This window comes from Dipodomys spectabilis, unplaced genomic scaffold (genome assembly GCF_019054845.1).
Source record: "Dipodomys spectabilis isolate Male_0828 unplaced genomic scaffold, ASM1905484v1 ptg000004l, whole genome shotgun sequence".
In the NCBI taxonomy this organism is placed as follows: domain Eukaryota; kingdom Metazoa; phylum Chordata; class Mammalia; order Rodentia; family Heteromyidae; genus Dipodomys; species Dipodomys spectabilis.
In genome coordinates this window covers 2,592,562-2,607,223 of record NW_024870681.1, presented here as the reverse complement: position 1 = coordinate 2,607,223, position 14,662 = coordinate 2,592,562, and the positions used below count along the sequence as shown (strand labels likewise).

At 39.4% G+C, this 14,662-nt stretch overlaps 1 protein-coding gene across 1 annotated transcript in view; it reads left to right on the top strand.

Moving 5' to 3' along the window:
- The window catches only part of Nlk (nemo like kinase), a 144,248-nt gene extending 130,018 nt beyond the window's left edge, over positions 1 to 14,230 (top strand). Inside the window, exons 8-11 of the mRNA XM_042691103.1 lie at positions 291 to 377; positions 7,414 to 7,612; positions 8,477 to 8,570; positions 12,382 to 14,230. Coding sequence (XP_042547037.1) covers positions 291 to 377; positions 7,414 to 7,612; positions 8,477 to 8,570; positions 12,382 to 12,436 — 435 coding nt within the window. The 3' untranslated portion in view covers positions 12,437 to 14,230. The remainder of the gene's footprint in view (positions 1 to 290; positions 378 to 7,413; positions 7,613 to 8,476; positions 8,571 to 12,381) is intronic.
- The last annotated feature ends 432 nt before the right edge of the window (positions 14,231 to 14,662 follow it).

Genomic DNA, 14,662 nt, shown 5'->3' with positions numbered 1-14,662 from the left:
ACCTTTATAGTAATAGTTCCATGATCGACATGGTATGCTTGCTTCATATATTTGACATGCTTACCTTAGATGTGGCAAAGGCTTCCATCTTTGTTCCCCCACCACTAAGCACATTTGGATTTCCCTTCTCTTGCCAAAACATTAAGAATGAACGACTTACAATAGCCACCATTTTTTTATAGGATCAGTTTTCATTTTTCATTGGCTCTTTTGTGCTCTGACCTATAATAAAACATCATGCAATATAAAAGTTTTCCTTAAACATTCAATTTTTTTATATTGTTTTACAGCCTTCTCTTCCTGTACTCTACACCCTGTCTAGCCAGGCTACACATGAAGCTGTTCATCTACTTTGCAGGATGTTGGTCTTTGATCCAGTAAGTAGTGTTTGTTTTCATATATCTAAATGAATTTTAAAAATACACATGTTCGCCATTCACTGGTAGCTCACACTTGTAATCCTAATTATTCAGGAGGCTAAGCTCTGAGGATCATGCTTCAAAGCTATCTAGGGCAGGAAGACCATAAGACTCTTATCTCCAATTAACCTCCAGAATTCCAGAAGTGGCGCCCAAAGTGGTAGAGTGCCCAGCCCTGAACAAAAGAGCTCAGGGATAGCACCCAGGCCCTGAGTTCAAGCCCCACAACCAACAAGGAAGAAACAAAACAAAAAAAAAAAACACATGTCCTGAGAAAAACTTCCTGGTTTGAACATACTAGGAATGTAAATAATGACTTGTTCTATCCCAGTCTCATGTTTCTCAGGCTCATTTAGTACAGAAGTTTGAATATTAATGTTTAAGGCCCTAAATGAAGACAGAAGGAACGGTACCATTCTTATTTATCTCTGTAAAAGCCTTGACACCAAGTTAAATCAGAAGAAAAAAATTTAAAGATTATTTGAAAAAAAATCTGCCCATTTTAAGTTATATAAGAAAATATTTTGAGGGTTGTCAAAATCATAGGTTTGGGTTGTTTTTTTTTTTTTTTTTTTTTTTTTCTTTAGCATTACTATGGTTTGAATTCAGGGCCTATCGCTTGCTAAGCAAACACTCTACCACTGAGTCACTCATTCAGCCCTCGTTTACACTGGCTATTTTTGAAATGTGGTCTTGCTTCCTGCCTGGGCCTATTCTAGGATCACAATCCTCCTATTCATTTCCTGACATAACTGAGATAGTCACACCATTCCACCAAGCTTCTTCCACCAAAATTAATAAAATTACATTTGTCTGTTTATATAATAGGAAAAGAGTAGCTTTCTCTATTGACTGTCAAATCCATAAGAGTCTTCACTAACGAATGCTAGGAATTTATTTTTAAGTTCTGGCTGGGAGCTGGTGGCTCACACCTGTAATCTTAGCTACCCAGGAGGTTAAGATCTGAGGATCACAGTTCAAAGCCAGCCCCAGCAGGAAAGTCCATGAGACTCTTATCTCCAATTAACTACCAAAAAAGCTGGAAATGGAGCTGTGTCTCGGGCGGTAGACCAACAGCCTGAGCAAAAGAAGCTCAGGGACAGAGCCTAGGCCCTGAGGTCAAGCCCCAAGACCAACACCAAAAAAGAAAAAAAAGTTTGAGATTGAAGTCTGTGAAAAATACCTTTATTATATGGAAGACCAGACTAATCAGTGTGAGCCAAGTTATTTTCATGGCATCTCATAGTCCAAAGTGTATTTTTGTTTTGTTTTGTTTTGTTTTTTGGGTCCGGTCTTGGGGCCTGAACTCTGGGCCTGGGCGCTGTCCCTCAGCTCTTCAGCTCAAGGCTAGCGTTCTACCACTTGAGCCACAGTGCCACTTCCGGCTTTTTTTCTTTTTGCTTATGTGGTGCTGAGGAATCGAACCCAGGGCCTCAGACATGCAAGGCAAGCGCTCTACCACTGAGCCACCTTCCCAGCCCCTTATTTTTGTTGTTGTTATGGACATAGTTTGTTTTTATTGTTGACTTTTTTTTTTTAGTATATGCAAGCATTTGAAGTCGTAATTGTTACTTGTACCATCTCCTTAAGGTCAGGTTCCCACCATCAAAGATAATTTACACTTGAGTGATGACTTAGTGATAAAATATCATTAGTGTGATATAATATCATTAGTGTGAATCTTTTTCTGCAACTTTGTCAACATAAATGGCAATTAATACCTAAAGGATTTCCTTTTATATGGTTAACAAAACCAGTGCCATGTGAAATTCGTACTTCAAAGGTAATTTCTGTCTTTGCATGGAGGATTTTGTCACGTTAAATGCTAATTTATATATTAGAAACATTTATTCTCTTTTTGAGTTCTAGTTAGTTTAAGAACCAAAAACCATGTAATTTACATGTCAGGTTTGCTTGCTTTACTTATAGCTATAAGGTATCCACTTCCTCTGAAATGCTTACCACTCAGGAAATCTTAGTAGCAAGAATCAAGAACATTTTTCTGAGAGTCTTTTCAAATGAAATATAGTTGTTATTCCTTAATAATGGGATTATTCACATAATTAAATGAAACTTGCAATGGTTCTAGTTACAAAGATTTATTTGATAAGGAAGAAAACATTTGTTTTTCTTTGTGCTAATAATTGAACCTAGAGCCTTACTAACACTGATCTACATAAAAGACATATTAATGAGTCTACATTAATACATTTTCATTAAAAATATATATTCACAAAAACAAAAGTATATGTGCATATGAATTTAGTTAAGGCACACTACTTAATAATTAACTATTTTCATCATTGTTTTCTAGAGTAAAACCAGTCATTTTTGAGGGAGGGTGGGGTTTGAATACAAGGCCTTATGATTGGCAGGCAAGTACTCTACCACTTAAGCCATAGCTCACCCTTCTTACTTTAGTTATTTTTCAAGTAGGATTTTGGATTTATGACTGAGCTATACTGGACCATGATATTCCTACTTACACTTCCTATTTATGGCTGGGAAAACAGGTGCCTAACCAATTTTTTGGTGGGGAGGGAGTCAGTCGTGGGGCTTGAACTCTGGGCCAAAGCAAGCACTCTACCACTTGAGCCACAACGCCACTTCCAGTATTGTGATGGTTAATTGGAGATAAGAGTCTCATAAACTTTTCTGCCTGGGCTGGCTTTGAACCATGATTCTCAGATCTCAGCCTCCTGAGTAGCTAGGATTACAGGCGTGAGCCACCAGCACCTGGCTAACCAATACTTTCTAACTTTGTTGGTACCCGTTACTATTATTCTTCAGCTGGCCTGATGTTCTGTTAGTTTATAATCTATATTAAAAATTCTTTTTAGTCCTAAGAGTTCATTTACAACAAGAAAAGAGTTTTTAATTCTTGTTTTAACATGGTACATTGAGAATTAGCAATAGATTAATACATACACACCTATAATCCTACGTACTTGGAAGGCAGAGATAAGAGGATTGTTGTTTGAGGCCAGCCTCTGCAAGAGTTAGTATTCAGGTATGAAAAATCAAACTAAAAACCAAAGAACCAGGGATGTGGCTCAGATGGTAAAGTCCATGCCTAGCAATTACATGGTCCCTCAGTTTAATCCCCAGTACAAAACTTAAAAAAAAAAAAAGAGCGAGAGAAAGAGAGAGAAGGAAGGGAAGGAAAAAGGAAATGAGACTTTTAAAAATATATATCCTACCAAAAACAAACAAACAAACAAACAAAAATATATATCCTTGGAAGTGGGACTGTGGCTCTAGTGGTAGAGTGCTTGCCTAGAGCTGAAGAGCTAAGGGACAGCACCCAGGCCCAGAGTTCAAGCCCCATGACCAATAAATAATAATAATAATAATATATATCCAAGCCGGGCGCCGGTGGCTCATACCTGTAATTCTAGCTACCCAGGAGGCTGAGATCTGAGGATTGCAGTTCAAAGCCACCCCGGGCAGGAATGTCTCCAATAAAACCACTCAAAACCAAAAGTAGCACTATGGCTCAATTGGTTGAGGCCAGAGTTCAAGACCCAGGATCGACAAAAAAAAAATCCAGGCTGGGTACTGGTGATTCATGCCTATAATCCTAGCTACTAAAGACCCTGAGATCTGAGGATCATAGTTCAAAGCTAGCCCAGGCAGAAAAGTCCTGTAACACACTTATCTCCAATTAACCACTCAAAAACCAGAAGTGGTACTGTGGCTCAAAGTGGTAGAGCACTGGCTTTGAGCAAAAGAGTTCAGGGACAGTGCCTAGGCCTGGAATATAAACCCTATAATGTATATATATATATATTATATATATGAAATATTACACATATAATATATTAATATTGTATATTATATGTAATATAATATAATATATATTATATGTAATATAATACAAACATAATATAATATTAATATTATATGTATAATATTTCATGTATATTATATATAATATATGTTGTAATATAATATAACATTATATATGTAATATAATATAGCATTATATATGTAATATATTATATATATATATATATATTATACCCATAAAAGCCAAGCACCAATGGCTCATACCTGTAATCCTAGCTGCTCAAGGAGGTCTGAGGATCAAGGTTTGAAGCAAGCCCGTACAGACAAATCTGAAACACATTTTTCTTTTTTTTGGGGGGGGGAGGTGGGGGTGTGGTCATGGGCCTGAACTCTGGGCCTGGGTGCTGTCCCTCAGCTCTTCAGCTCAAGGCTAGCACTCTACCACTTGAGCCACAGCGCCACTTCCAGCTTTTTCTGCTTATGTGGTGCTGAGGAATCAAACCTAGACCCTCATGCATGCAAGACAAGCACTCTACCACTGAGCCACCTTCCTAGCTCCTGAAAGATTCTTACCTCCAGTTAACTAGCAAAAACTGAGAAGTAGAGGTGCAGCTCAAATGATGGTGTGTTAGCATTGAGTATAAAAGGCAAGCAGTTGCTCAAGGCCCTGAGTTCTAGTCCCAGTACTGGCATTCATGCACTTATATGTGTATGCACACACACACACACACACACACAAATCATTAAAAAATAAAATAACTGTTTAATTCATTTAGTCTGAGGTAACTAATTCTCATTTTGTGGGCCTTAGGATAAGCAGTAGATCACAGTCTATATTCGTGGCATATACACTAGACTAAAAGTGTATTTACTCATTTATTTATTTTTGTTGCTGGTGGAGTTTGAAGTCAGAGCCTACACACTGTCCCTGAGTGCTTCAGCTCAAGGCTAGTGTACTACCACTTTGAGCCACAGTGCCACTTCCCATTTTCTGTATTCAGAATAATTAATTTAATTTAATAATTAAGTGGTTAATTAGAGATAAGAGCCTCAAGGACTTTCCTGCCAGAGCTGGCTTTGAAAACTGTGATCCTCAGATATCAGCCTCCTGAGTAGCTAGGATTACAAGCATGAGCCACCAACACTTGGCTGAGAAGCATATTTCTATATGCTGTTCCCTGTATACTTCTGTGTTTTTTTCCAATGGCAATAGTCAGTGGTACTAGATACAGTTTGGGGTATCTCTCTCTAAAGCTTCTATACAAGTATAAATTCTTAATCTTTAACTTGTAGCAAGAATATAAAAATACAAGGAAAAATCATAAATCACCAGCAGATGATAAGATTAAAATGCTCTTCTTTTCTCTTTCTTTTCTTTTCTTTTTCTTTTTGGTTGGTTGTGGGGCTTTAACTCTGGGCTTGGGCCCTGTCGTGTGCTCTTCAGCTCAAGGTGAGCACGCTACTGCTTGAGCCACAGCGGCAATTCCAGTGTTTCTAATGGTTTATTGGAGATGAGTCTCACGGACTTTCCTGCCTAAATGAAGTATATAATTAAATAATTTACTCCTGCAAAGTGGAGAAAGCATCAAATAAATCTATAAACTTATCAAAAATCAATAAACAATTAAAAGTAATATTTTTATTTATTATTTTGTCAGTCATGGGGCTTGAACTCAGGACCTGGGTGTTGACCCTGAGCTCTTTTGCTCAAGGTTAACACTCTTCCACTTTAAGCCACAGGGTGCTGGTGGTTCACGCCTATAATCCTAGGAGGCTAAGATCACGGTTCAAAGCCAGCCAGGGCAGGAAACTCCGTGAGACTTTTATCTCCAGTTAACCACCAGAAAACCAGAAATGGCACTGTGGCTCAAGTGGTAGAGTGCTAGCCTTGAACCAAAGAGCTGAGGGACAGCACAGAAGCCCCAGAGTTCAAGCCCCACGACTGACCCAAAAAAGGAGGGGGAGAGAAGGAAGAAAGGAAAGGGAAAGAAAGGAGCTGTTGATATAGTTGTGCACACCTGTCATTCCAACTATGGCAGTAAGCATAAACAGGAGAAGCACGGTGCAGTCTGGTGTGGGCAGAAAGCAATACCCTGTCTCAGAAATAACCAGAACAGGGCTGGGATGTGGCTTAGTGGTGGAGTGCTTGCCTAGCGTTCATGAAGCCCGGGGTTCAATTGCTCAGTACCACATAGACAGAAAAAGCCACAAGTTGCCTTGAGCAAAAGAAGCTCAGGGACAGTGCACAGGCCCTGAGTTCTAGCCCCAGGATTGGCCAAAAAGAAAGAACGAACCAGAACAAAAAAGGCTAGAGGAGTGGAATTTATGAATTAGTAAGCCTAAAGTGAATGTTTTAAATATCCTGCTCTAAAGTCTCAGAAAACCACAAAATCAGCACGCCTGATACTCAGCCAGAGTTGCTTCTCACAACAGGACATTGAGACCAGTATCTGCTGTTTCCAGCAGCATGCGTATATGTGCCTGTGGGTGCCTGCCCACACACTGGCCCTTGGGCTTGAACTCAAGACCTGGGTGCTGTCCTTAAACTTTTGGGTGCAAGCTTAGCACTCTGAGACTTAAGTCATAGCTCTACTTCTGACTTTCTGGTGATTGATTGAAGGGTCTCATGGACTTTCCTGCCTGGGCTGGCTTTGAACCATGATCCTCAGATCTCAACCTCCTGAGAAGCTAGGATTACAGGTGTGAGCCAGACTCTAGCAGGTTTTCAATGTGCTTTTTTACTTTAGTCTATTTCAGTATTCAAAAAGAATAAGTTTCAAGCAGCTTTGCAAAATTGTCAGCATGATAATCACATCTCTAAATGCTGACACATATTTAGGAAAAAAATATAGCTTGTTATTTAAAATGTAAGCTTATCCCCTACAAAGCAGTACACATCTAAATGTCGTGATATTTGTCATTTATGATCCTGCATGCATTTATTTCAGTGTAGGAACTTTTCAGAATTTTAGCAGAAGGGCACTTCTCAGGGGTTTATGGTGGTAGATAAAACAGTCGTTGTTTGCCTAGGTCCTATGTGCGCTGTATTATGATGCCATCACCACTGTTCTTGCCCCCCTTTGAAGAGAATGTTGTACATATTAAGTGTCAGCTGTGTAAAGTAGTAACTGCTTGTGAAAGATTCTGTGTGGACAGTCGTGCTTATCTGCAGTGTTGATGTACTGGTCTCTAAATTTAATTTCAGTCAAAAAGAATATCCGCTAAGGATGCCTTAGCCCACCCCTACCTAGATGAAGGGCGACTAAGATACCACACATGCATGTGTAAATGTTGCTTTTCCACCTCTACTGGAAGAGTTTATACCAGTGACTTTGAGCCCGTCACAAATCCCAAATTTGATGACACTTTTGAGAAGAACCTCAGTTCTGTCAGACAGGTTAAAGGTAAGTTTTTTGTTTTCTGTGGGTTTTTTTTGGCATTTGGCCAGGCAAGATGACTAGTAACATTTTTTCCTATATGATAACATTCCTCCATGTGTTTACTTTAGAACCCGTGGCTGTTTGTCTCAGGTCTATGTGTCAAGCAAGCTACGTGTGTTACCAAAATGCTGATTTAATACTATACTCAGGGAAGATTGGGCAGAGGAATGCATGTTTTGTTTTTATTTTTCAAGTTTTGATAAGTACAACTCAAAATACAACTAATTTGTATTCCCTCCATGTCATTTCATTGAAAGAAACCTATTGAACTCCTTTATATAACACACAAAGTTTTAAAAGCAATAATAATTCATTAATGTAATCACTCCTTCAATGTTGACCAAGGAAAGGAATTTCTGATGATTTATTCATAAAATTAGGTGGGGTGCTCTTCTGTTGTGGTGAGGGCAATGGCATCCAAAATTCTGAATGATTTCCTGTTTGCTGTAAGTGAGTAGGCCACAGAGCCTAAACACCAGCAAAGGCTTAAAGGTGAGCTTCAAAAACTTACAGCAGTTAGAGTTCACCTCTAATTCCACCTGTGTGGGCTGTCTCAGATTCCTACTGGCAGCGTTTCCAGCTTGTGTAATGGCACTGTAAGGGCTTTTTTTTTTTTTTTTGTCTCATTCTTTTTATTTTACCTGTGTTTAGCCACAACTGTCATCTTAATTTCAGGAAAGTTTAGTTGAATTCTGCTTGTTAGAAGATATATATGTCTGCTTTAATCTAAACCAGCAGAAATTACAGATGCGGGCTAGTTACCTGTGAATGCACTACTACAAGGCCTGCGCCTTGGCTATGGGTTTATGCTGCTTGCTCTCTCCACAGAGATTATTCACCAATTCATTTTGGAACAGCAGAAAGGAAACAGAGTGCCTCTCTGCATCAACCCTCAGTCTGCTGCTTTTAAGAGCTTTATTAGGTAACTATACGTGATTCTGGGATTCTTCTTAGATTAGAAGGATACCCCTGGGTTTTATTATTTAGTACCTATATGTTTTTATTGAGAGAGATACAGGTCCAACCAAATGTTTATCTTAGGAACTTTGGCTTTAGTCAAAGATAGACTAAAAATAGAAGCATCTGTTTTGTTTTTGTTTTTTTTTTTGGGGGGGGGGGATCCGGTTGTGGGGCCTGAACTCTGGGCCTGGGCGCTGTCCCTCTTCAGCTCAAGGCTAGCGCTCTACCACTTGAGCCACAGCATCACTTCTGGTTTTTTCTGCTTATGTGGTGCTGAGGAACCGAACCCAGGGCCTCAAGCATTCAAGGCAAGCGCTCTACCACTGAGCCACCTTCCCAGCCCAAAGCATCTGTTTTTACACGGTGTAGATTCAATTTGGTGGTTTGGCCATTTTGTCCTTGTGACCACACTGATGCCTGACCATGAACACATGGAACCCTCAGTGAGTAACAGCCCCACCTTCGAGTCAAGCATAGTTCTCTCAGTGCCACTACCATTGTCACACTCTTTGTTTTGTTTTGTTTTTTGTCGGTGTGGGGCTTGAACTCTGGGCCTGAGCACTGTCCCTCAGCTCTTCAGCTCAAGGTGAATGCTCTGCCACTTGAGCTACAGCGCCACTTTCAGTTTTCTGGTGGCTTATTGGAGATAAGAGTCTCCAATAGACTTTACTCCAAAAGACTTTACTGCCGGGGCTGGCTTTGAACCGCGATCCTCAAATCTCAGCCTCCTGAGTAGCTAGGATTACAGGCGTGAGCCACCAACGCCCAGCAATTGCCACACTCTTAATAATAACCAAAAGCAAAAACGTTTGGTTAGGGCTTGATGTTTGTTTTGAGATAGTCTTGCTACATAGCCCAAGTTGGACTCAAACTCTTGATCCTCCAGCCTCACCTTCCCAACTGTTAGGATTACAGGTGTGTGCCTGGTTTGGAAAAAAAAATCTGTACCTCACCTTTATAACAATCCAAAAGGAAGTATTTTAAAATGGCTAGACTGCTAATGTGGACTATGTAGAGGAAAGGCCAAGATGCTTTTGGGAGACCTATGAACTTAATTACTTTGGAACCTAGCAAGCTTTATTCTCTTTGTCCTGTTCTTCCCTTGATCTCTTCTTATAACTTATGTTAGGGTCCATTCAGGAAAAAGAAACTACTTTAGTAGTTTGAAACTACTTTAGTAATATGAATGGAGAAATTTTAATAACAAGAATAAATTAACTAGGGAAAGATGGCTAACTTCTAAAAGACATATGAAGATTCTGAAGTGTCTTGAAGTGTCAGGTCTTGAAAAGTCCTGCAGAAAGCAGGTGTTTGAAGTAGGCTGAGGGAAAATGGACAAGGAAGAAATTAAGAACTTAGAAGAGGCCCCTCTAGGGGCTGCAAAGGTAGCTCAGTGGTAGATCGCTTGCCTTGCATGCCTGAGGCCCTGGGTTCGATTCCTCAGCACCACATAAGCAAAAAGAAAAAGCCAGAAGTGGCGTTGTAGCTCAAGTGGTAGAGTGCTAGCCTTGAGCTGAAGAGCTGAGGGACAGTGCCCAGGCCCAGAGTTCATGACCGAACCCCCCCCCCCCCCCAAAAAAAAGGATCAGAGAAGAGGCCCCTCTACCCAGGAAATCTCTTTGGAGAGGGTATGGCTCCCACAAGGAGCACGCAGAAAGAGGGAGAAGTCTGACAAAAGGGAAGGCACTACTGGTCCATTAAAGAGGCCTGCTGGATTGTAGAGAAATTTGCCAGAGTTCAGTAGACCAAAGTTGAGCTTTCCACATTTGTTTTTTAAAGGTAACTTCATTGGCTCACACCTGTAATCCTATCTGCTTGGGAGGCAGAAATAAGAAGGATCAAAGTTCTAGATCAGCCTGGGTAAAGAGTTAGCTAGACTCCACCACAGCCAATTGTTGGGTACAGTGGTACACATTTATCATCCCAGTTTTCAGAAACATAAAAGGATGTGGTCCAGATCAGCACAAAAAAAAAAGAAAAAGAAAAGAAAGACCTTGTTTGAAGCATAACTAAATCCAAAAGGGCTGCATATAGATAGATAGATAGATAGATAGATAGATAGATAGATAGATAGATAGATAGATAGATAGAGCTCAAATTGTAGAATATCTTCTTTTTTTCTTTTTCTTTTTTTTCTTTTTCCCAGTTATGAGGCCTGAGCTCTGGGCCTGGGCACTGTCCCTCAGCTCTTCAGCTCAAGGCTAGCACTCTATCACTTGAGCCATAGCACCACTTGCGGCTTTTTCTACTTATGTGGTGCTGAAGAATTGAACCCAGGGCCTCATGCATGCAAGGCAAGCACTTTACCACTGAGCCACCTTCCCAGTCCTTGTAGAGTATCTTCTAAGCAATTACGCAGCCTTAGGCTGAAACCCCAGTATTATTTTAAAACATGAAGAAGCAGGAAGGGAAGCTGCTGCCTGCTGCTACTGTCTTGCGGCACTGTTCCAGTGCCCTCTGTTGGCAAAGACAAACATTAGCCTAAGTAGCAAAGGAGACCTGCTCACCTAGCAGGACAAAGGGTGTGTTTGAACTGGTGAGGCCACAATCGCTTTTCCTCCCCAACTGCCTTTCTCCTTTTCCCTTCTTCCTGTTTCTCTTTTCTTTCCCTGCATGATATTGAAATCGTTTGAATTTATTGACCCAAATTCAAAATTTTTTGTTTAAAATTAGTATTTTTTGCTGGGCACCGGTGGATCACGCCTGTAATCCTAGCTACTCAGGAGGCTGAGATCTGAGGACCATGGTTCAAAGCCAGCCCGGGCAGGAAAGACTGTGAGACTCTTATCTCTAATAAACCACCAGAAAACTGGAAGTGGCGCTGTAGCTCAAGTGGTAGAGCACTCGCCTTGAGCTGAAGAGCTGAGGGACAGTGCTCAGGCCCAAAGTTCAAGCCCCATGACCGACAAAAATAAATAAATAGATTAATTAATTAATTAATATTTTTTGTTTCTTCCATTTTTTTTCCCTATAGAAAGTAGGCATTCCTTTGCAGTTTGACTTCTGTGGTTTAACATTACTTTATTTAATCCTTTCCCCTAAGAGTCAGTGACCTGGTGAGTGAGATGTTTCAGCACCTGTTCTCCTGGGCCCTGGTGAGGGAAAGTGATTAGAAACCCCTTCTAATTGGCAACCTTAGCCCGGGAAGTAGCTGTGCCAGCTCTGTGTATGGATAACCAGCTGAACAATCATCATCCCATCCCACTAAGACTTGAAAGGAGAATGCATTATGAGGTTCCTTCAAAATAGGTCCCCACACTTAAGGTCACTGTGTTGAAGGACTACTTTTTAATTCTACATCCTTTAAACTTATTTTCCTGGTTGAGCATAACTATTATAAGTTAGAACCACTACCATTTGCATTATGAACTAGGTCCTATGGAAGACAGTTGACTGTACATTATATTAACCATCCATCATAGGGTCTTTTCAAAAGAGAGAACAATTAAGGAGTTTAATGAAAAGAAAGAAAAGAAATAATCAGCCCTTTAGGGGTTAAGGGTAGCTCAGTTGGTAGTGTGCTAGCCAGTGAGCAAAAGTATCAGTTACCGAGTTTGAGTCCCAGTCTTGGACCAAGAAAAGAAATTTTCACAGGAACTGGTAAGTGCCATGTTGTTCTTAAGCCTCACTGTAGGAAACAGATTGGAACAAAATCAACTTTCAAAAAGTTAAAGAAAATAAAAATCTAGAAATGGAGTGTAAAGGGAGAAGGGAACAGGCAGTTTTGTCCAGTGTGGTGCTATAACTAATTCCCCTTCTCCATTTTCTTCCAGTTCCACTGTTGCTCAGCCGTCTGAGATGCCCCCATCTCCTCTGGTATGGGAGTGACAGTGGAGGATAATGTACTACTGAAGATGTCATGTAGCTTTCCACTGGAGTCTGGGATTTGCAATTCTGGAGGTTAATCATGCTTGTACTGTAATTTTACTAATGAAGTTTTAAATTAACAACCACTACTTGTATGATATGAATAATATTTAGAAATGTTACTAGACTTTTAATCTTGTAAAGTGGTTGTGCTTTTAGAAGAAAAAAATATTTTACCCAGAGTTGCACATGTTTTATGAAATTAGTGCAGCTGTTATGGCTCACCTCAGAACAAAAGAGAATTGAACCAAATCTGAGAGTTGGGGTTTTTGTTTTCTTTTTTTATTTTTATTGAAGTGAGATTGTACACACACACACACACACACACACACACACACACACACACACACACACAGAGGACAGTCCTACATTTTGATATTTGAGCCATTCCTAAAGATTTGGTGTTTTCTAAAACTAAAGAATCTAGAAACGTTGCCTGCGACCAATCATGGAGCCACGTGAGCTAAGCGTGGCTGCGCCTGGGGGATGGGGAGGGAGGCGGGGCATGCCACCTAATGATCAAGCCCTATAATTAGCTTCTCATTAGCGCCGTGATGGTGATGTGTGCTGTCTAAAATCCAATGTTGTGGGTAGAGAGGATGAGTCTGTGACTAGGAGAGACTAAAACTTTTGTTTTTCCTTATTCAGTATAAATATATATATATATATATTTAATCTATTTTTATTAGAAGTTTTTCTGCTCTTTCTTACATAAAAGAACCCCAAGCATGCATCTTTCATGTGTGTAAATAATTCATTTCTGGGCTAATTTCAAAAGAATCCCAACATTGCTGTATAGAGAAAGAACTAGCTTGCACATTTTAGGTCTGTGAAATTTTGTGAGACTTTTCCTGCACTGGACAGTGAAAAATAATAAATAAATAATAAAAGACAGAAACAAATTTTTTAAAAGTTAAAGCCACACACACACACACACAAAAAGGCACATAGGGAATTATGTCAAATGTGTTTGTGTCCTTAGGCAAAGCTGTGGGAGTCTTGAAATGTCACAGTAGTAAATAACTTATTACTTTTTGACAAATTTCTTTTTTTTTCTGTTGGAACACTGAATTCTTCTGTGTATATGTATATATGAATACAAACTGAAGGCCTCTACCTCCTGGAGTTAGACAACTTGGCTTGTTTACCTCCACATGCTGATGATGACTATTTTTTTTTTTAAGTTCAGTGTGGAGACTTGAAACTTGAATGTCCCTTCCAACTTTTATATTAAAAATAAAAAGACAAGAAAATTGAAGATCGCTTTTCACCTGTACAAGGAGTACTAACGGATCGTCTTATAATTGGTCTAGGAAAAAAAAAACAAAACCTTGGTGTGTGTTATGGACACTTAACTGTTGAAGTTATTGTAAGTTATCTGTATTTAGCAGAGTATTTTCATCTTGAGTGATCTGAGCTGAATTTGAAGATTATTAATAAGTTATGTTTGGAAGTTTTAACTTCAATGAAGTAATTATTTGCTGTGAAAGAAACAAACATTGAATTACTAAACAAAGATGGTGCAATATCTTTGTTTTTTTTTTTTATGAGGCTCCTGAGAATCAACCCCACTGAAGCATTTCAGTTCACTTGAATGAGAAACGTGTTTAGTATCAAAAGAGCCCAAGAAGACACTGGTGTGAAAGGTACAATCTCAGAGGTTGGTCAATTACCGTGGCACACTTTCTGGTCACTTTGTACAATGTAGATTTGAAGTACAGTGGTGAAAACATTAAATGTGACATTTGAAAAAGATGAGCCATCTGTTTTATTTCCATTTCTTCCCTTTGTTTTCTCTTCAGTACAGCTTGAGTCCTGACTATGCAGAGTTTTGAGACATTTGCTATTTATATTTCTACTCTTATCTTTGAAGAAATTTGCTCTTTTTAAAAAAATCTTCCCAGAAACTTAAGATTGCCAAAAATATGAAAAACTTAATGTTACCAAAGAAGCTGTGATTTAAATATATACAATATGGGAGTCTTTCTAGACATTATAGTCTTCAGTCCTGTGATTTTTTTTTCTTTTTTTTTTTCTTTGAAGCAAAACAATCCTATTTTTGTATGAAATTTTACCCAAGTGTATTGGAGTCTAATACATTAAATAAAAAGTAGAATGTTCTGGCTGGACATAGTGGTGCATGCCTGTGATTCCAGCATTTGAAATGCAGAGACAGGAGGATTGTGT